The sequence below is a fragment of the Procambarus clarkii genome, chromosome 38 (assembly GCF_040958095.1).
Source record: "Procambarus clarkii isolate CNS0578487 chromosome 38, FALCON_Pclarkii_2.0, whole genome shotgun sequence".
Lineage (NCBI taxonomy): Eukaryota > Metazoa > Arthropoda > Malacostraca > Decapoda > Cambaridae > Procambarus > Procambarus clarkii.
This window is the reverse complement of record NC_091187.1, coordinates 27,333,625-27,356,343: the sequence shown is the minus strand read 5'-3', so window position 1 is coordinate 27,356,343 and position 22,719 is coordinate 27,333,625. Positions and strand designations below refer to the sequence as shown.

The 22,719-nt window shown below is 51.2% G+C and overlaps 1 protein-coding gene across 1 annotated transcript in view; it reads right to left on the bottom strand.

The window, feature by feature from the left end:
* LOC138372232 (uncharacterized) overlaps positions 1-22,719 on the bottom strand; it is a 142,608-nt gene that overhangs the window by 80,049 nt on the left and 39,840 nt on the right. Inside the window, exon 2 of the mRNA XM_069337532.1 lies at positions 13,824-13,998. Within this exon, the coding sequence (XP_069193633.1) occupies positions 13,824-13,998 (175 nt within the window). The remainder of the gene's footprint in view (positions 1-13,823; positions 13,999-22,719) is intronic.

Below are 22,719 nucleotides of genomic sequence, written 5' to 3'. Positions count from 1 at the left end.
CAGTGTAGGATGTCCCATGGCGTGGCAGAGTTGGGTGACCCCAGTTGTTGCAGTGTTGGGTGACCCAAGACTTGGTAGTGTTGGGTGACCCAAGGAGAGGCACTGTTGGGTGACCCAAGGCGTGGTAGTGTTGGGTGACCCAAGGCGTGGTAGTGTTGGGTGACCCAAGGCGTGTCAGATTTGGGTGACCCAGGGTGAGGCAGTGTTGGATGACCCCAGGTGTGACAGAGTTGGGTGACCCAAGGTGTGGCAGTGCTGGGTGACTCCAGGTGTGGCAGTGTTGGGTGATGCATGGCGGGGCAGTGTTGGGTTACCTTCTTGAGATGATCTCGGGGCTATAGTGTTCCCGCGGCCCGGTCCTCGACCAGGCCTCCACCCCCAGGAAGCAGCCCGTGACAGCTGACTAACACCCAGGTACCTATTTTACTGCTAGGTAACAGGGGCATACGGTGAAAGAAACTCTGCCCATTGTTTCTCGCCGGCGCCTGGGATCGAACCCAGGACCACAGGATCACAAGTCCAGCGTGCTGTCCGCTCGGCCGACCGGCTCCCCACAGGATGACGTAAGGCGTGGCAGTGATGGGTGACCCAAGGCGTGGCAGTGTTGGGTGACCCCAGGTGTGTCAGTGTTGGGTGTCCCATGGTGTGGCAGTGTTGAGTGACTTGATGTGTGGCATTGTTGGGTGACCCCAGGTGTGGTAGTGTTGGGTGACCGAAGGTGTGGCAGTGTTCTGGTGACTCGATGTGTTGCAATGTTGGGTGACTCAAGGTGTGTGGCACAGGTGGGTGACTCAAGGTGTGGCAGTGTTGGGTGAATCAAGGTGTGACAGTGTTGGGTGACTCAAAGTGTGGCAATGTTGGGTGACCCAAGGTGTGGCAGTGTTGGGTGACTCAAGGTGTGACAGTGTTGGGTGACTCAAGGTGTGCAGTGTTGGGTGACCTAAGGTGTGAATGTGTTGGGTGACCGAAGGTGTGGCAGTGTTGGGTGACTCAAGGTGTTTCAGTGTTGGGTGACTCAAGGTGTGCAGTGTTGAGTGACCCAAGGTGTGGCAGTGTTGGGTGACACAAGGTGTGGCAATATTGGGTGACCCAAAGTGTGCAGTGTTGGGTGACCCCAGATGAGGCAGTGTTGTGTGACCCAAATAGAGGCAGTGTTGCGTGACCCCAGGTGTGGCAGTGTTGGGTAACCCTAGGCGTCAAAGTGTTGGGTGACCCAATGCGTGGCAGAGTTGGGTGACCCCAGGTGAGGCAGTGTTGGAAGACCCAAGGTGTGGCAGTTTTTGGTGACCCTAGGTGTGGCAGTGTTGAGGGTCCCTGTGTGTGGCAGTGTTGGGTGAACCCAGGTGTGGCATTGTTGGGACCCCCAAGGCGTGACAGTGTTGGGTGACCCAAGGCGTGGCAGTGTTGGGTGACCCAAGGAGAGGCAGTGTTGGGTGGCCCCAGGTGGGGCAGTGTAGGATGTCCCATGGCGTGGCAGAGTTGGGTGACCCCAGTTGTTGCAGTGTTGGGTGACCCAAGACTTGGTAGTGTTGGGTGACCCAAGGAGAGGCACTGTTGGGTGACCCAAGGCGTGGTAGTGTTGGGTGACCCAAGGCGTGGTAGTGTTGGGTGACCCAAGGCGTGTCAGATTTGGGTGACCCAGGGTGAGGCAGTGTTGGATGACCCCAGGTGTGACAGAGTTGGGTGACCCAAGGTGTGGCAGTGCTGGGTGACTCCAGGTGTGGCAGTGTTGGGTGATGCATGGCGGGGCAGTGTTGGGTTACCTTCTTGAGATGATCTCGGGGCTATAGTGTTCCCGCGGCCCGGTCCTCGACCAGGCCTCCACCCCCAGGAAGCAGCCCGTGACAGCTGACTAACACCCAGGTACCTATTTTACTGCTAGGTAACAGGGGCATACGGTGAAAGAAACTCTGCCCATTGTTTCTCGCCGGCGCCTGGGATCGAACCCAGGACCACAGGATCACAAGTCCAGCGTGCTGTCCGCTCGGCCGACCGGCTCCCCACAGGGTGACGTAAGGCGTGGCAGTGATGGGTGACCCAAGGCGTGGCAGTGTTGGGTGACCCCAGGTGTGTCAGTGTTGGGTGTCCCATGGTGTGGCAGTGTTGAGTGACTTGATGTGTGGCATTGTTGGGTGACCCCAGGTGTGGTAGTGTTGGGTGACCGAAGGTGTGGCAGTGTTCTGGTGACTCGATGTGTTGCAATGTTGGGTGACTCAAGGTGTGTGGCACAGGTGGGTGACTCGATGTGTTGCAATGTTGGGTGACTCAAGGTGTGTGGCACAGGTGGGTGACTCAAGGTGTGGCAGTGTTGGGTGAATCAAGGTGTGACAGTGTTGGGTGACTCAAAGTGTGGCAATGTTGGGTGACCCAAGGTGTGGCAGTGTTGGGTGACTCAAGGTGTGACAGTGTTGGGTGACTCAAGGTGTGCAGTGTTGGGTGCCCTAAGGTGTGAATGTGTTGGGTGACCGAAGGTGTGGCAGTGTTGGGTGACTCAAGGTGTTTCAGTGTTGGGTGACTCAAAGTGTGCAGTGTTGAGTGACCCAAGGTGTGGCAGTGTTGGGTGACACAAGGTGTGGCAATATTGGGTGACCCAAAGTGTGCAGTGTTGGGTGACCCCAGATGAGGCAGTGTTGTGTGACCCAAATAGAGGCAGTGTTGCGTGACCCCAGGTGTGGCAGTGTTGGGTAACCCTAGGCGTCAAAGTGTTGGGTGACCCAAGGCGTGGCAGAGTTGGGTGACCCCAGGTGAGGCAGTGTTGGAAGACCCAAGGTGTGGCAGTTTTTGGTGACCCTAGGTGTGGCAGTGTTGAGGGTCCCTGTGTGTGGCAGTGTTGGGTGACCCCAGGTGTGGTAGTGTTGAGGGACCCTAGGTGTGGCAGTGTTGAGTGACCCCAGGTGTGGCAGTGTTGGGAAACCCAAGACGTGGCAGCGTTGGGTGACCCAAGGCGTGGCAGGGTTGGGTGACCCCAGGTGAGGCAGTGTTGGAAGACCCAAGGTGTGGCAGTTTTTGGTGACCCTAGGTGTGGCAGTGTTGGGTTTCCCAAGGTGTGGCAGTGTTGGGTGTCCCAAGGTGTGGCAGTGTTGATTGACCCAGAATATGGTAGCGTTGGGTGACCCAAGGTGTGGCAATGTTGGGTGACCCAAGGTGTGGCAGTGTTGGGTGACCCAAGGTGTGGCAGTGTTGAATGACCCAAGGTGTGGCAGTGTTGGGTGACCCAAGGTGTAGCAGTGTTGGGTGACCCAAGGCGTGGCAGTGTTGGGTGTCCCAAGTCGTGGCAGTGTAGGATGTCCCAAGTCGTGGCAGAGTTGGGTGACCCAAGGAGAGGCACTGTTGGGTGTCCCAATACGTGATACTGTTGGGTGACCCCAGGTGTGGCAGTGTTGGGTAAAGCAAGGAGAGGCAGTGTTTGGTGTCCCAAGACGTGTCAGTGTTGGGTGACCCCAGGTGTGGCAGAGTTGGGTGACCCGTGGTGAGGCAGTGTTGGAACACCCAAGGTGTGACAGTGTTGGGTAACACAAGGTGTGTCAGTGTTGGGTGACCCAAAGTGTGCAGTGTTTGGGGATCCCAGGTGTGGCAGTGTTGTGTGACCCAAAGAGAGGCGGTGTTGGGTGACTCCTGGTGTGGCAGTGTTGGGTGACCCAAAGTGTGACAGTATTTGGTGACCCAAGGTGTGGCAGTGTTGGGTGAACCAAGGTGTGGCTGTTGAGTGACCCAAGGTGTGGCAGTGTTGGGTGACCCAAGGTGTGGCAGTGTTGGGTAACCCAAGGCGTGACAGTGTTGGGTGACCGAAGGTGTGGCAGTGTTGGGTAACCCAAAGTGTTGCAGTGTTGGGTAACCCAAGGCGTGGCAGTGTTGGGTGACCCAAGGAGAGGCAGTGTTGGGTGACCCAAGGAGAGGCAGTGTTGGGTGACCGAAGGTGTGGCAGTGTTGGGTGACACAATGTGTGGCAGTGTTGGGTGACCCAAGGCGTTGCAGTGTTGGGTGACCCAAGTGTGGCAGTGTAGGATGTCCCAAGGCGTGGCAGAGTTGGGTGACCCCAGTTGTTGCAGTGTTGGGTGAACCCAGGTGTGGCATTGTTGTGTTGTCCAAAGGGAGGCGGTGTTGGGTGACTCCAGGTGTGGCAGTGTTGGGTGACCCAAGGCGTGACAGTGTTGGGTGACCCAAGGCGTGGCAGTGTTGTGTGACCCAAAGAGAGGCGGTGTTGGGGGACCCCAGGTGTGGTAGTGTTGGGTAACCCTAGGCGTGACAGTGTTGGGTGACCCAAGGCGTGGCAGAGTTGGGTGACCCAAGGTGTACAGTGTTGGGTGACCCAAGGCCTGGCAGTGTTGGGTGACCCAAGGAGAGGCAGTGTTGGGTGACCGAAGGTGTTGCTGTTGAGTGACCAAAGGTGTGGCAGTTTTGGGTGACACAAGGTGTGGCAATGTTGGGTGACCCAAGGTGTGGCAGTGTTGGGTGACCCAAGGTGTGGCAGTGTTGGGTGACACAAGGTGTGGCAGTTTTGGTTGACCCAAAGTGTGCAGTGTTGGGTGACCCCAGATGAGGCAGTGTTGTGTGACCCAAATAGAGGCGGTGTTGCGTGACCCCAGGTGTGGCAGTGTTGGGTAACCCAGGGCGTGACAGTGTTGGGTGACCCAAGGCGTGGCAGTGTTGGGTGACCCACGGTTGACAGTGTTGAGTGACCCAGGGCGTGACAGTGTTGGGTGACCCAAGGAGAGGCAGTGTTGGGTGACCCCAGGTGTGGCAGTGTAGGATGTCCCAAGGCTTGGCAGAGTTGGGTGACCCAAAGTGTGGTAGTGTTGGGTGACCCAAGGATTGGCAGTGTTGGGTGAGCCCAAGGTGTGGCTGTTGGGTGACTCCGAGGTGTGGCAGTGTTGGGTGACACAAGGTGTGGCAGTGTTGGGTGACCCAAGTGTGGCAGTGTAGGATGTCCCAAGGCGTGGCAGAGTTGGGTGACCCCAGTTGTTGCAGTGTTGGGTGAACCCAGGTGTGGCATTGTTGTGTTGTCCAAAGGGAGGCGGTGTTGGGTGACTCCAGGTGTGGCAGTGTAGGATGTCCCAATGCGTGACAGTGTTGGGTGACCCAAAGTGTGGCAGTGCTGGGTGACCCAAGGATTGGCAGTGTTGGGTGACCCAAGGATTGGCAGTGTTGGGTGACCCCAAGGTGTGGCTGTTGAGTGACCCCAAGGTGTGGCAGTGTTGGGTGACAAAACTTGTTGCAGTGTTGGTTGACCGAAAGTGTGCAGTGTTGGGTGACCCCAGGTGTATCAGTGTTGTGTGACCCAAAGAGAGGCGGTGTTGGGGGACCCCAGGTGTGGTAGTGTTGGGTAACCCTAGGCGTGACAGTGTTGGGTGACCCAAGGCGTGGCAGAGTTGGGTGACCCAAGGTGTACAGTGTTGGGTGACCCAAGGCCTGGCAGTGTTGGGTGACCCAAGGAGAGGCAGTGTTGGGTGACCGAAGGTGTTGCTGTTGAGTGACCAAAGGTGTGGCAGTTTTGGGTGACACAAGGTGTGGCAATGTTGGGTGACACAAGGTGTGGCAGTGTTGGGTGACCCAAGGTGTGGCAGTGTTGGGTGACACAAGGTGTGGCAGTTTTGGTTGACCCAAAGTGTGCAGTGTTGGGTGTCCCCAGATGAGGCAGTGTTGTGTGACCCAAATAGAGGCGGTGTTGCGTGAGCCAAGGCGTGGCAGCGTTGGATGACCTAAGGCGTAGCAGTGTTGGGTGACCCAAGGCGTGGCAGTGTTGGGTGACCCCAGGTGTGGCAATGTTGGGTGTTCCAAGGTGAGGCAGTGTTGGGTGACTCAAGGTGTAGCAGTGTTGGGTGACCCCAGGTGAGGGAGTGTTGGGTGACCCAAGGTGTGGCAGAGTTGGGTGACTCGACGTCTTGCAGTGTTGGGTGACCCAAGGTGTGGCAGTGGTGGGTGACTCAAGGTGTGGCAGTGTTGGGTGATTAAATGTGTGGCAGTGTTGGGTGACTCAAGGTGTGGTTGTGTTGGGTGACCCAAGGTGTGGCAGTATTGGGTGACTATGTGTGGCAGTGTTGGGTGAACCCAGGTGTGGCAGTGTTTGGTGACCCAAGGTGTGGCAGTGTTCGGTGACTCGATGTGTGGCAGTGTTGGGTGACCGAAGGTGTGGCAGTATTGGGTGTCCCAAGGTGTAGCAGTGTTGAGTGACCCAAAGCGTGGTAGTGTTGGGTGACCCAAGGTGTGGCAATGTTGGGTGACTCAAGGTGTTGCAGTGTTGGGTGACTCAAGGTGTGGCAGTGTTGGGTGACTCAAGGTGTGGCAGTGTTGGGTGACCCAAGGTGTGGCAGCAGTGTTGGGTGATCCAAGGCGTGTCAGTGTTGTGTGACACCAGGTGTGGCAGTGTTTTGTGCCCTAAGGTGTGGCAGTGTTGGGTGACCCAAGGTGTGGCAGTGTTGGGTGACCCAAGGTGTGGCAGTGTTATGTGACCCAAGGTTTGGCAGTGTTGGGTGACCCAAGGTGTGGCAGTGTTGGGTGACCCAAGGTGTTTCAATGTTGGGTGACCCAAGGTGTGGCAGTGTTGGGTGACCCATGGCGTGACAGTGTTGGGTGTCCCCAGGTGTGGCAGTGTTTAGTCATCTAAGATGTGGCAGTGTTGGGTGACCCAAAGTGTGGCAGTGTTGGGTGACCCAAGGTGTGGCAGTGTTGAGTAACCCTAGGCGTGACAGTGTTGGGTGACGCAAGGCGTGGCAGTGTTGGGTGACCCAAGGTTGACAGTGTTGGGTGACCCAATGCGTGGCAGTGTTGGGTGACCCAAGGAAAGGCAGTGTTGGGTGACCCAAGGTGTGTTAGTGTAGGATGTCCCAAGGCGTGGCAGAGTTGGGTGACCCCAGGTGTGGCAGTGTTTGGTGACCGTAGGTGTGGCAGTGTTGGGGGACCCTAGGTGTGGCAGTGTTGGGTGACCCCAGGTGTGGCAGTGTTGTGTGACCCATGGTTATACCTGGTTGATACCTGGTTGATGGGGTTCTGGGAGTTCTTTTCCTCCCCAAGCCCGGCCCGAGGCCAGGCTTGACTTGTGAGAGTTTGGTCCACCAGGCTGTTGCTTGGAGCGGCCCGCAGGCCCACATACCCACCACAGCCCGGTTGGTCCGGCACTCCTTGGAGGAATAAATCTAGTTTCCTCTTGAAAATGTCCACGGTTGTTCCGGCAATATTTCTTATGCTTGCTGGGAGGACTTTGAACAACCGCGGACCTCTGATGTTTATACAGTGTTCTCTGATTGTGCCTATGGCACCTCTGCTCTTCACTGGTTCTATTCTACATTTTCTTCCATATCGTTCACTCCAGTACGTTGTTATTTTACTGTGTAGATTTGGTACTTGGCCCTCCAGTATCTTCCAGGTGTATATTATTTGATATCTCTCTCGTCTTCTTTCTAGTGAGTACATTTGGAGGGCTTTGAGACGATCCCAATAATTTAGGTGCTATATTGCGTCTATGCGTGCCGTATATGTTCTCTGTATTCCCTCTATTTCAGCAATCTCTCCTGCTCTGAAGGGGGAAGTGAGTACTGAGCAGTACTCAAGACGGGACAACACAAGTGACTTGAAGAGTACAACCATTGTGATGGGATCCCTGGATTAGAAAGTTCTCGTAATCCATCCTATCATTTTTCTAGCTGTCGCAATATTTGCTTAGTTATGCTCCTTAAACGTTAGGTCGTCAGACATTATTATTCCCAAATCCTTTACATGCTGTTTTCCTACTATGGGTACATTTGATTGTGTTTTGTACTCTGTATTATGTTTAAGGTCGACATTTTTACCGTACCTGAGTACCTGGAATTTATCACTGTTAAAGATCATGTTATTTTCTGATGCCCAGTCGAAAACTTCATTAATATCAGCTTGAATTTTTTCTATGTCCTCAGCCGAGGTAATTTTCATACTAATTTTTGTGTCATCTGCAAAGGATGATACGAAGCTGTGACTTGTATTTTCGGTGTGGCAGTGTTGGGTGTCCCAAGGTGTGGCAGTGTTGAGTGACCCAAAGCGTGGTAGTGTTGGGTGACCCAAGGCGTGGCAATGTTGGGTGACCCAAGGTGTGGCAGTGTTCGGTGAAACAAGGTGTGGCAGTGTTGGGTGACCCAAAGTGTGGCAGTGTTTAGATATCTAAGGTCTGGCAGTGTTGGGTGACCCAATGTGTGGCAGTGTTGGGTGACCCAATGTGTGGCAGTGTTGGGTGACCCAAGGTGTGGCAGTGTTGGGTGACCCAATGTGTGGCTGTTGAGTGACCCAAGGTGTGGCAGTGTTGGGTGACCCAAAGTGAGCAGTGTTGGGTGAACCCAGGTGTGGCATTGTTCTGTTGTCCAAAGAGAGGCGGTGTTGGGTGACTCCAGGTGTGGCAGTGTTGGGTAACCCAAGGCGTGACAGCGTTGGGTGACCCAAGGCGTGGCAGTGTTGGGTGACCCAAAGAGTGACAGTGTTGGATGACCCAAGGCGTGGCAGTGTTGAGTGACCTAAGGAGAGGCAGTGTTGGGTGACCCCAGGTGTGGCAGTGTAGGATGTCCCAAGGCGTGGCAGAGTTGGGTGACCCCAGGTGTGGCAGTGTTTGGTGACCGAAGGTGTGGCAGTGTTGGGCGACTCAAAGTGTGGCAGTGTTGAGTGACTCAAGGTGTGGCAGTGTTGGGTGACTCAAAGTGTGGCAGTGTTGGGTGACCCAAGGTGTGGCAGTGTTGGGTGACTCAAGGTGTGGCAGTGTTGGGTGACTCAAGGTGTGGCAGTGTTGGGTGACTCAAAGTGTGGCAGTGTTGGGTGACCCAAGGTGTGGCAGTGTTGGGTGACCCAAGGTGTGGCAGTGTTGGGTGACTCAAGGTGTTGCAGTGTTGGGTGACACAACTTGTGGCAGTGTTGGTTGACCGAAGGTGTGCAGTGTTGGGTGACCCCAGGTGTAGCAGTGTTGTGTGACCCAAAGAGAGGCGGTGTTGGGTGACCCCAGGTGTGGTAGTGTTGGGTAACCCTAGGCGTGACAGTGTTGGGTGACCCAAGGCGTGGCAGTGTTGGGTGACCAAAGGTGTACAGTGTTGGGTGACCCAAGGCCTGGCAGTGTTGGGTGACCCAAATAGAGGCAGTGTTGGGTGACCCAAGGTGTGGCAGTGTAGGATGTCCCAAGGCGTGGCAGAGTTGAGTGACCCCAGATATTGCAGTGTTGGGAGACCCAAGGCGTGGTAGTGTTGGGTGACCCAAGGAGAGGCACTGTTGGGTGTTCCAAGGCGTGGTAGTGTTGGGTGTCCCAAGGCGTGGTAGTGTTGGGTGACCCCAGATGTGGCCGTGTTGGGTAACCCAAGGAGAGGCAGTGTTGGGGTGTACCAATGCGTGGTAGTGTTGGTTGACCCCAGGTGTGGCAGTGTTGGGTGACCCAAGGCGTGGCAGATTTGGGTGACCCCAAGTGAGGCAGTGTTAGATGACCCCAGGTGTGACAGAGTTGGGTGACCCAAGGTGTGGCAGTGTTGGGTGACCCAAGGTGTGGCAGTGTTTAGGCACTCTAGTTGTGGCAGTGATGGGTGATCCATGGCGTGGCAGTGTTGGGTGACGTAAGGCGTGGCAGTGTTGGGTGACCCAAGGCGTGGCAGTGTTGGGTGACCCCAGGTGTGGCAGTGTGATGTGTCCCAAGGTGTGGCAGTGTTGAGTGACTTGATGTGTGGCATTGTTGGGTGACCCCAGGTGTGGAAGTGTTGGGTGACCGAAGGTGTTGCAGTGTTGGGTGACTCAAGGTGTGGCAGTGTTGGGTGACTCAAGGTGTGGCAGTGTTGGGTGACTCAAAGTGTGGCAGTGTTGGGTGACCCAAGGTGTGGCAGTGTTGGGTGACTCAAGGTGTGGCAGTGTTGGGTGACTCAAGGTGTGGCAGTGTTGGGTGACCCCAGGTGTGGAAGTGTTGGGTGACCGAAGGTGTTGCAGTGTTAGGTGACTCAAGGTGTGGCAGTGTTGGGTGACCCAAGGTGTGGCAGTGTTGGGTGACCCAAGGTGTGGCAGTGTTGGGTGACCCAAGGTGTGGCAGTGTTGGGTGACCCAAGGTGTGACAGTGTTGGGTGACCCAAGGTGTGGCAGTGTTGGGTGACCCAAGGTGTGGCAGTGTTAGGTGACCCAAGGTGTGGCAGCAGTGTTGGGTGATCCAAGGCGTGGCAGTGTTGTGTGACACCAGTTGTGACGGTGTTGGGTGACCAAAGGTGTGACGGTGTTGGGTGTCCCCAGGTGTGGCAGTGTTTTGTGCCCCAAGGTGTGGCAGTGTTTTGTGCCCCAAGGTGTGGCAGTGTTGGATGACCTCAGGTGTGGCAGTGTTGGGTGACTCCAGGTGTGGCAGTTTTGGGTGACTCCAGGTGTGGCAGTGTTGGGTGATCCCAGGTGTGGCAGTGTTGGGTGACCCTAGGTGTGGCAGTGTTGGGTGACCCCAGGTGTGGCAGTGTTGGGTGACCCCAGGTGTGGCAGTTTTGGGTGACCCCAGGTGTAGCAGTGTTGGGTGACCCCAGGTGTGGCAGTGTTGGGTGACCCTAGGTGTGGCAGTGTTGGGTGACCCCAGGTGTGGCAGTGTTGGGTGACCCTAGGTGTGGCAGTGTTGGGTGACCCCAGGTGTGGCAGTGTTGGGTGACCCCAGGTGTGGCAGTGTTGGGTGACCCCAGGTGTGGCAGTGTTGGGTGACCCCAGGTGTGGCAGTGTTGGGTGACTCCAGGTGTGGCAGTGTTGGGTGACCCTAGGTGTGAATGTGTTGGGTGTCCCCAGGTGTGGCAGTGTTGGGTGACCCTAGGTGTGAATGTGTTGGGTGACCCCAGGTGTGGCAGTGTTGGGTGACCCCAGGTGTGGCAGTGTTGGGTGACCCCAGGTGTGGCAGTGTTGGGTGACCCCAGGTGTGGCAGTGTTGGGTGACCCTAGGTGTGAATGTGTTGGGTGACCCCAAGTGTGGCAGTGTTGGGTGACCCCAGGTGTGGCAGTGTTGGGTGACCCCAGGTGTGGCAGTGTTGGGTGACCCCAGGCGTGGCAGTGTTGGGTGACCCCAGGTGTGGCAGTGTTGGGTGACCCTAGGTGTGAATGTGTTGGGTGTCCCCAGGTGTGGCAGTGTTGGGTGACCCCAGGTGTGGCAGTGTTGGGTGACCCCAGGTGTGGCAGTGTTGGGTGACCCCAGGTGTGGCAGTGTTGGGTGACCCTAGGTGTGAATGTGTTGGGTGTCCCCAGGTGTGGCAGTGTTGGGTGTCCCCAGGTGTGGCAGTGATGACCATGAAGGTCAGGCGGACGACTTGTTCATGTTAGAGTAAGAGTTGACCTTCAGGTCACGTGAGCAGACCTTGATAATTGTTTTGTTTTTTAGTTTCTTGCAAACTGTTGTGTCGTCTTGACGTCTGGCCATTGATTCAGATATTTTGTTGCTAGCTTTCATGGACTATCTTAGTTTTTTTTCCTGATTTGGGCCTTACTAAGAGGAGTTTTCCTTCTCACAAAGTAGTGATCATCACCGCAGTTGAGGCACAAAAGTGGATTTGTCTCTGCGGTCAGTGAATGCATGTTCCTCTTGGCACTTTTACAATAATTTGTTTATGTTTTCTGATTTCTCTTTATGCTTTTAATACTTCATTAAAACTCACTTCCAACATTATATAGGTATTTTTTTTCAATTTACATTGATAACCTGTTTATTATGTCTTTTAGAACCATTAACTTCTTTGAATGTTGTTCTAATGGTGTGAAAATACATAATTCTGATTGTTCTTTTTCTTTAATTTTCTGTTTAAGATTCGCCCAGCTCCAGCTGTTCACGCTTCTTGGACCGTATTCTTATTCATTATACTGTTAAGTTGTCGTTTGTGTGCATAAGCTTTCTTATGCTGAGAGTATAACTCTACGTCCTGCATCTTGACTAGAGTTTAACTCACAAAGCTGTTGCAATCAGTAATTTATATCTCAGTAGTGCACGAGTCTAGTTCATCGGTCGATGCTAAGTGTGTTCCATTCGGCAAACCTGGCGCTACTACAGGGATCTTGAGTGTCCAGAGTGTAGATGTACTCTGTGTTTAATATATAACCAAACAAGTCACTGGAATGTTCGTCTAAAACAACCTGGAGGGAAAGGCTTGTGATGATTTTGTTTTGAGGGAAGAGTGGGAGTAGAACTGAGGTGTGACACACCTGCTCGAGTGCCAGCTGGTAGTTATTGTCTCAGTTTGAGTGGAGACCTTCAATGCCTGTACTAGATAGTGTGACTAGACTCCTGTCACAGGTGAGCATGAGCAACCAAGTAACTACAGATATAAAGTGTTAATTAACTCTGGCTTACTCCTATGTTTACGACCGAGCAACCTCTGCCAACCGATCAGCCAGCAATTATAGTTTATCCCTGAACATTGCTCAAATTCAAAATAAGTTCGCAGTGTGCATGCACAGAAAAGTGGTTGACTGTTTACAGGTTGGAATTGTGCTTTAGGCACAGCAACCGTCACAGGGTTATATAGATGCCTGACTAACCATAAAGTATACTTTAGCCCTAAACATCGTTCAGAATTAAAGAAAACATTCAGTGTATACACACCGAGATGTTGGAGTACCTCTCGGTGTGTGAGGTATTCTGTAAACTAGCTAGCAGTTTAACACAAATATGGCTGGTTGAAGCATCAGTCATTATTATACAACCCGTCCTCGACTCAAGTCCATTACATTCAGCGGTCAACCCCACAGACGCATTCATAAATCTTAACATGCTGTTCATTCAAAACGGGAATTTTCTCAAGTATAAATTAATATTATAATGTATTAGCATATTGTGTATATATAGCCATAGGATAGGTTAGGTTAGGTGTTTAGGTTCTGTTGGCGATTATTTGTATTTGTAGTACGTGGGTGAAGCATTTATAGCGTTGTGATTCGAACAAAATTCGTCAGTGAAGCACTTGTTCCGGATATGTTCGAACGTCAGCAGTTGTGAGTCGTGTATAAACCGCATTTCATTCATAAACAGCGGGTTTGGCGGGTGCATGGAATCACTTTTGGATCTTTGTTTGGAGGACGGGCTGTATTATATACTACTGGGTCCCAGGAATACAGTCGGGTTCGTTCTCGACGCACAAACGAGAATTCCGGGTTCGAATCCTGGGCGGGACAGAAATAGTTGGGCACATTTCCTTTCCCCTAATGCATCTGTTCACCAAGCAGTGAGTAGATGAAATCACTGCTAGGTTGTAGAGTTGTGGGCTTGTGGGGTTGCATCCTGGGCGGGGTCAGTAATTTGGCTATGGGGGGGGGATGTCGATATAAGCCTAACATATTGTATATGAATACACTCAGGCTTCCTGTCCCCCGACACAATGAATTATTATAATAGGACATACAGAAGTTGTAAGAATGCGGACATAAATCACCACATCGAGAGACAGGGATCAAGCTTTCCCATGATTCAAATCACATCAAGTGATACTTGGAGCCAAATATTACATAAGAAGCCAATAACACGAAGATGAAATGTAAAATAATTTAATAAATCGTAATCCAGCAAGTAGTAACGTTAAGGCTTCATTAACACTGTGTGCGAGAGCTGATAATTACAGGAGTATTAATGTTCCCGACCTAATTCCGATTAATGTCCCCGAATTTCAGTACCGATTTCCAAATCGATAATTCAGTTGGCAGAAAGAAAATAATGATTATGCATGTATACAGAGCTCTTTGATGAAGCAGTACAAGCGGAATGGCAAGATCCCTGTGCAATAGTCAACATATAAAACAATAAAGTATCTAACATGACATCATGCAGGAATCAACTGTATATAACATCAAATATAATATTGTTACAGTTTATAAACATACACAAGAAATGGACTAACCTCAACGTCATGGAACCTGGTATAGAAATAATCCCAACGAGGGAGGACAATCACACGGTAAATGGTAAACTGCTTGCCAAGGTCCACAATCCACCAGGGCTGAGTAATGTAATCTCCAGAGGCATAGAAATTGTCAGCAGTCTCGTCTCCATCCACAGCCAAGTACTTAAAATAGCTTGAGGTAAAAAAGAGGAAATATTTTTATTTATAGAATGGAAATGTAGTGAGGGTTCTTCCTAAAAGTAAGCACACACACACACACACACACACACACACACACACACACACACACACACACACACACACACACACACACACACACTCACACTCACACTCACACACACACACACACACACACACACACACACACACACACACACACACACACACACACACACACACACATACACACACACACACACACACACACACACACACACTAGAGGGAAGTGGAGAACCCTCCTCAAACAGTGCAACAGCCACAGGGATTGGGGCACCACCCCCACATTCTACCCAACAGACACCCAACCTGCCCCATCCCCTGTCAGCCCCCCACTAAGTACCCACCTAGGGCACCCTCCCCCCACCCACCCCCCTCCCCCCACTCACCCCCCTTCTCCCCCTCACCCCTCTCCCCAGGACCTCCCTTCCCCCCCATCCCCCATGCCCTCCCTTCTCCCACATGCCTTCCCGTCTCTCCCACCCCCATGCCCTCCCTTCTCCCCCTCCCCCCTAAGCCCCCCACTCTCCCCCACCCCACCTAAGTCTTCCCCTCTCCCCCACTCCCCTAAACCCTCCCCTCTTCCTCACCCACCTCAGCCCTCCCTTTTCCCCCACGCCCTCCAAGCCCTCCACCCTTTTCTCTCCCCCCAAGCCCCCCCATCTCCCCTATCCCCCACAGCCTCTCCTCCCCCCATGCTTCCCCAACCCTCCCTCTCTTACCCACCCCCTGTACCCTCCCCCTCTTATCCACCCCCTGTACCCTCCCCCTCTTATCCACCCCCTGTACCCTCCCCCTCTCCCCCACCACCCCAAGCCCTCCCTCCTCCACCAATCCCCCCATGCCAGGTCCCCCCAGCTCCCACTCACCCCAGATCCCAAAGGTCCCCCCCAGAAAAGAAGCAGAAGAGAGTCAGTTTCAGGGTGATGTACTCGAACATAGATGGGATCACAAGCAAGACAAGTGAACTAAGGGAAAGAGCACAAGAAGTTAACCCAGATGTAATCGGACTCACTGAAACAAAACTCTCTGGAATCATAACGAATGCCGTGTTTCCCCAGGAGTATACAGTAATAAGGAAAGAGAGGGAAGGTAGAGGAGGAGGCGGAGTGGCCCTACTCATGAGAAGGGAATGGAGTTTTAAGGAGATGGCCATCCCGGGCTGTGAGGAGTTCAGAGACTACATAGCAGGCACCATAACAATGGGAGGACCAAGAATAGTAGTAGCAGTAATATACAACCCTCCACCAAATGACAGGAGACCCAGTCAAGAGTATGAAAACAACAACAAGGCAGTTAACACTATAATTGAGAGGGCAGCCTCTGCTGCCTGTAGAAATAGATCCCACCTGCTCATCATGGGCGACTTCAATCACGGAAAGATTGACTGGGAGAACAAGGAACCGCATGGAGGCGAGGATACGTGGAGAGCCAAACTATTGGAGGTAGTGACAAGCAACTTTTTAACCCAGCATGTCGGAGAACCCACAAGGATGAGAGGAAATGACGAACCAGCAAGACTCGACCTAGTCTTCACTCTGAACGACTCCGACATAAGAGAAATCGGTTTTGAGGACCCAGTAGGAATGAGCGACCACAGTGTACTGGTGTTTGAGTACTTGATTGAAGAAGGGTTATTGAACTCGAGGAGGGATACCGAAACCAAAAGGTTAGCATACCGAAAGGGAAACTATGAGGGGATAAGAAAATTCCTAACAGATATAGCATGGGAAACAGAGCTCAGGGGAAAGACGGCCCAAGATATGATGGATTACATCACGCAGAAGTGCAAGGACGCAGCAAACAAGTTTGTCCCAGTCCAAAAGGAAAACAGAGAAATGAAGATGAGAAACCCATGGTTTAATCAAAGATGTAGGCTAGCTAAGCAGCAAAGCAAAAGGGCATGGAGAAACTATAGGAATAACAGGACACTGGAGAGCAGAGAAAGATACCAGAATGCCAGGAATGAATATGTCAGGATGAGAAGAGAGGCTGAAAGACAATACGAAAATGACATCGCAAGCAAGGCAAAGACTCAGCCTAAATTGTTGCATAGCCACATTAGGAGAAAAACAACAGTAAAGGAACAGGTTATGAGATTAAGGATAGGGGCGGAAGGATTCACTACAAATGACAAGGAAGTGTGTGAGGAATTGAATAAGAAATTCCAGGAGGTCTTCACCTTAGAACAAGGAGAAATTCCAGAGGTAAGTGAGGGAATAGCTAACCAGGAACCACTGGAAGAGTTTGAGATTACCAGTGGGGAAGTAAGGAAGTGTTTACTAGAGTTGGACGTGACGAAGGCTATAGGCCCAGATGGAATCTCCCCTTGGGTTCTAAAGGAAGGAGCAAGAGAACTGAGCCTACCACTCTCCATAGTGTATAACAAATCACTGGCAACAGGGGAACTGCCAGATATTTGGAAAGCAGCTAACGTAGTCCCGATATACAAGAAAGGGGATAGACAGGAGGCACTGAACTACAGGCCAGTGTCCCTAACCTGCATACCATGCAAGCTGATGGAGAAGATTGTGCGAAAAAAACTAGTGGAGCATCTGGAGCGAAGGAACTTTGTAACACAGCATCAACATGGGTTCAGGGATGGCAGGTCCTGCCTCACAGGGTTACTTGAATTCTACGACCAGGCAACAAAAATAAGGCAAGAAAGAGAAGGGTGGGCAGACTGCATATTTTTGGATTGTCAGAAAGCCTTTGATACAGTACCACACAAGAGGCTAGTGCGAAAGTTGGAGATGCAGGCTGGAGTGAGAGGGAAGGTACTCCGGTGGATAGAGGAATACCTAAGCAACAGGAGACAACGAGTCTGTGTGAGGGGTGAGGCCTCAGATTGGCGAGACGTCACAAGTGGAGTCCCGCAGGGGTCAGTCCTTGGACCTATACTGTTTCTGGTATATGTAAATGATCTCCCAGAGGGTATAGATTCGTTCCTCTCAATGTTTGCCGACGATGCAAAAATTATGAGGAGGATTGAAACAGAGGATGATAGTAGGAGGCTACAAGATGACCTGGATAGACTGAGTGAATGGTCCAACAAATGGCTGTTGAAGTTCAACCCGAGTAAATGCAAAGTAATGAAACTAGGCAGTGGAAACAGGAGGCCAGGCACAGGATACAGAATAGGAGATGAAGTACTTAATGAAACAGACAGAGAGAAAGATCTAGGAGTTGATATCACACCAAACCTGTCTCCTGAAGCCCACATAAAGAGAATAACGTCTGCGGCATATGCGAGGCTGGCTAACATCAGAACGGCGTTCAGGAACCTGTGTAAGGAATCATTCAGAATCTTGTACACCACATATGTAAGACCAATCCTGGAGTATGCGGCCCCAGCATGGAGCCCGTACCTTGTCAAGCACAAGACGAAGCTGGAAAAAGTCCAAAGGTATGCTACTAGACTAGTCCCAGAACTAAGAGGCATGAGTTATGAGGAAAGGCTGCGGGAAATGCACCTCACGACACTGGAAGACAGAAGAGTAAGGGGGGACATGATCACAACCTACAAAATCCTCAGGGGAATCGACCGGGTAAACAAGGATGAACTATTCAACACTGGTGGGACGCGAACAAGGGGACACAGGTGGAAGCTGAGTACCCAAATGAGCCACAGAGACGTTAGAAAAAACTTTTTCAGTGTCAGAGTAGTTAGTAAATGGAATGCATTAGGAAGTGATGTGGTGGAGGCTGACTCCATACACCGTTTCAAATGTAGATATGATAGAGCCCAATAGGCTCAGGAATCTGTACACCAGTTGATTGACGGTTGAGAGGCGGGACCAAAGAGCCAGAGCTCAACCCCCACAAGCACAATTAGGTGAGTACAATTAGGTGAGTACACACTCACTCACTCACTCACTACAGGGGTCTCGTAGCCTGGTGGATAGCGCGCAGGACTTGTAATTCTGTGGCGCGGGTTCGATTCCCGCACGAGGCAGAAACAAATGGGCAAAGTTTCTTTCACCCTAAGTGCCCCTGTTACCTAGCAGTAAATAGGTACCTGGGAGTTAGTCAGCTGTCACGGGCTGCTTCCTGGGGTGTGTGTGTGATGTGGAAAAAAAAAGTAGTTAGTAAGTTAGTAGTTAGTTAGTAAACAGTTGAGTGACAGTTGAGAGGCGGGCCGAAAGAGCAAAGCTCAACCCCCGCAAAACACAACTAGTAAACACACACACACACAAACCTGGTAACACATCTGGAGAGAAGGGACTTCGTGACAAATCGACAACATGGGTTCAGGGAGGGTAAATCTTGCCTGACTGGCTTAATAGAATTCTATGACCAGGTAACACAGATTAAGCAAGAAAGAGAGGGCTGGGCGGACTGCATTTTCTTGGATTGTCGGAAAGCCTTTGACACAGTACCGCATAAGAGGCTGGTACATAAGCTGGAGAGACAGGCAGGTGTAGCAAGTAAGGTGCTCCAGTGGATTAGGGAGTACCTAAGCAATAGGAAGCAAAGAGTTAAGGTGAGGGGTGAGACCTCCGATTGGCGTGAAGTCACCAGTGGAGTCCCACAGGGCTCTGGACTCGGTCCTATCTTGTTTCTGTTATATGTAAATGATATCCCGGAGGCTATAGATTCATTTCTCTCAATGTTTGCGGACGATGTCAAAATTATGAGAAGGATTAAAACAGAAGAGGACTGTTTGAGGCTTCAAGAAGACTTAGACGAACTGAAGGAATGGTCGAACAAATGGTTGTTAGAGTTTAACCCAACCAAATGTAATATAATGAAGATAGGTGTAGGGAGCAGGAGGCCAGATACAAGGTATCACCTGGGAAAGAAAATTATCCAGGAGTCAGAGAAAGAAAAAGACTTGGGAGTTGATATCACGCCAGACCTGTCTCCTGCAACACATATCAAGAGGATAACATCAGCGGCATGTGCCAGGTTGGCCAACATACGAACGGCATTCAGAAATTTGTGTAAAGAATCATTCAGAACTTTGTATACCACATATGTCAGGCCAATCCTAGAGTATGCAGCCCCAGCATGGAGTCCATATCTAGTCAAGGATAAGACTAAACTGGAAAAGGTTCAAAGATTTGCCACCAGACTAGTACCCGAGCTGAGAGGTATGAGCTACGAGGAGAGACTCGTTAAACCTCACTTCGCTGGAAGACAGAAGAGTTAGGGGGACATGATCACCACATTCAAGATTCTCAAGGGAATTGATAGGGTAGATAAAGACAGGCTATTTAACACAAGGGGCACACGCACAAGGGGACACAGGTGGAAACTGAGCACCCAAATGAGCCACAGAGATATTAGAAAGAACTTTTTTAATGTCAGAGTGGTTGACAAATGGAATGCATTAGGAAGTGATGTGGTGGAGGCTGACTCCATACACAGTTTCAAGTGTAGGTATGATAGAGCCCAATAGGCTCAGTAATCTGTACACCTGTTAATTGACGGTTGAGAGGCGGGACCAAAGAGCCAGAGCTCAACCCCCGCAAGCACAACTAGGTGAGTACAACTAGGTGAGTACACATTGCTGTGGGTATTAAAGAGCAGGAAGGCTCCAATAGGACAGAGTGGAATGACAAGGACAAAGGGGCAGTGAAGGAAGTACTGAAGGCACTAGACATGGAAGGGGCTGAGCATAGCATTGAGAAGGTTTTCAGGCTAGGTTCGTACAACAAAGACCGAGACCGAGTAATAAAGATAGTGTTTGCAAACGAGAGCACAAAGGAGAGGATTCTATCAAGGAAGAGCTCCCTGAAAAACGTGGGAGAATTCAAAAATGTATTCCTCCAGAGAGACATGACGAGGGAGGAGAGAGCCGTGGCGGCAGAAGCAAGGAAGAGGCGCAGGGCAAGAGGGGAAAACCAGGAAGTCACAGCTCCCAACACAACATCCCCAGAGGCGAGGGGGGGAACCCACAACCAGTTACCCATTAACACCAGAGGGGAGGACAACCCAGCCACCCTCCTCTGCATAGAAAACCCCCCTACCCCAAACCCTCCCTGCCCCCACTCAAATGTTTAGCCAAATCTCCCTCCCCCCACACCCTATCCTCACCCTTCTACCCCTCCGCTCCTCCCGCCAAGTCCCCCCTCCCCTCTTTCCTTCCTGTCCTCCCTCCCCTTTCACCCCAAACCCTCCCTGTCCCTCCCCCTTCACTGGATCCCCCGCCCCTCATCCAAGTATCCTCTGAGACCCTGTTATCCACCTCACCGGTCCTCACACCCATGGAACAGCTTCCCCCACCAGCAGAACACTCACCAAGGAGGCGATTTGATAAGGGACAGAAGAAAGTGAGCCTCAAAGCAATGTACACTAACATAGATGGAATTACAGATAAAGCAAATGAGCTTGGAGAATGGGTACTAGAGGAAAACCCAGACATAATAGCCCTCACAGAAACAAAGCTAACGAAAACGATAACAAACGCAGTGTTCCCACAGTACTATTATGTTATGAGGAAAGAGAGGGAAGGAAGAGGTGGTGGTGGTGTAGCTCTGCTGGTAAGAAAAGGCTGGGATTTTGAGGAGATGGTTATTCAGGGCTGTGAAGGTTATCAGTGACTACATAGCAGGTACCATAACAAATGGAGGGAAAAAAATTCTGGTCTTACTCATATATAATCCACCACAAAATGACAGAAGACCCAGACAGGAATATGAGAGAAACAACATGGCCACCACCTTGAGGTTATCTTGAGATGATTTCGGGGCTTTTTAGTGTCCCCGTGGCCCGGTCCTCGACCAGGCCCCCACTCCCAGGAAGCAGCCCGTGACAGCTGACTAACACCCAGGTACCTTTTTTACTGCTAGGTAACAGGGGCATAGGGTGAAAGAAACTCTGCCCATTGTTTCTCACCGGCGCCTGGGATCGAACCCAGAACCACAGGATCACAAGTCCAGCGTGCTGTCCAGCTCGACCGGCTCTATTAACATAATAGAAAGAGCAGCTGCTGTTGCTAGCAGGAATGTATCTGGACTACTAATTATGAGAGACTTCAACCATGGGAAGATTGATTGGGAGAACAGAGACCCGCATGGAGGACCAGAAACATGGAGGGCTAAGCTGCTGGAAGTGGCAATAAGAAACTTTCTATGCCAGCACATCAAGGAACCAACAAGAATGAGAGGAGATGAACCAGCTTGATTTGATATTTACCCTAAATGAGTGGGATATAAGGGAAGTTAAGATGGAAGCGCCCTTGAGAATGAGTGATCACAGTGTATTGAACTTTGAGTACCTGGTAGAGCTAGGAATTATCTCCCCCAAAAAAGAACTAGGAATCAAAAGGCTGGCATACCGAAAGGGGAATTATGAACAGATCAGAAGTTTCCTAAGGGAAATACCTTGGGACACAGACCTCAGAGATAGGTCTGTAAAGGGTATGATGGACTATGTTACCCAAAAGTGTCAGGAGGCAGTAAACAGGTTCATCCCGGCCCAAAGGGAAAAATCCGAGAAGCAACAGAAAAATCCATGGTATAATAGGGCATGTATGGAAGCGAAGAAACTGAACAAAAGGGCGTGGAGGAACTTCCGGAATAACAGAACACCAGAAAGCAGAGAGAGATACCAGAGAACCAGGAATGAGTACGTCAGGGTGAGAAGAGAAGCAGAGAAAAGTTTAGACAATGATATAGCAAACAAAGCCAAGACCGAACCAAAGCTATTCCACAGTCACATCAGAAGGAAAACAACAGTGAAAGAACAGGTATTGAAACTTAGAACAGGCGAGGACAGGCATACAGAGAATGAAAAAGAGGTGTGTGAAGAACTCCACAAGAGGTTCCAGGTCTTCACAACAGAACAAGGTGAGGTCACTGTGCTAGGAGAAAGGCAGGTAAACCAGGCGGCCTTGGAAGAGTTCGAAATTACGAGAGAAGAGGTCAAGAGACACCTGCTGGATCTGGATGTTAGAAAGGCTGTTGGTCCAGACGGGATCTCACAATGGGTACTGAAAGAGTGTGCAGGGGCACTTTACTTGCAACTCTCCATAGTGTATAGTAAGTCACTGGAGACGGGAGACCTACCAGAAATATGGAAGACGGGGAATGTGGTCCCAATATACAAAAAGGGCGACAGGCAAGAGGCACTGAACTACAGGCCAGTGTCCTTGACTTGTATACAATGCAAGGTGATGAAGAAAATCGTGAGAAAAAAACTGGTAACACGTCTGGAGAGAAGGGACTTCGTGACAAATCGCCAACATGGGATCAGGAAGGGTAAATCTTGCCTGACTGGCTTAATAGAATTCTACGACCAGGTGACAAAGATTAAGCAAGAAAGAGAGGGCTGGGTGGACTGCATTTTCTTGGATTGTCGGAAAGCCTTTGACACAGTACCATATAAGAGGCTGGTACATAAGCTGGAGAGACATGCAGGTGTAGCTAGTAAGGTGCTCCAGTGGATAAGGGAGTACCTAAGCAATAGGAAGCAAAGAGTTACGGTGAGGGGTGAGACCTCCGATTGGCGTGAAGTCACCAGTGGAGTCCCACAGGGCTCTGTACTTAGACCTATCCTGTTTCTGATATATGTAAATGATCTCCCGGAGGGTATTGATTCCTTTCTCTCAATGTTTGCGGACGATGCCAAAATTATGAGAAGGATTAAAACAGAAGAGGACTGTTTGAGGCTTCAAGAAGACCTAGACAAGCTGAAGGAATGGTCGAACAAGTGGTTGTTAGAGTTTAACCC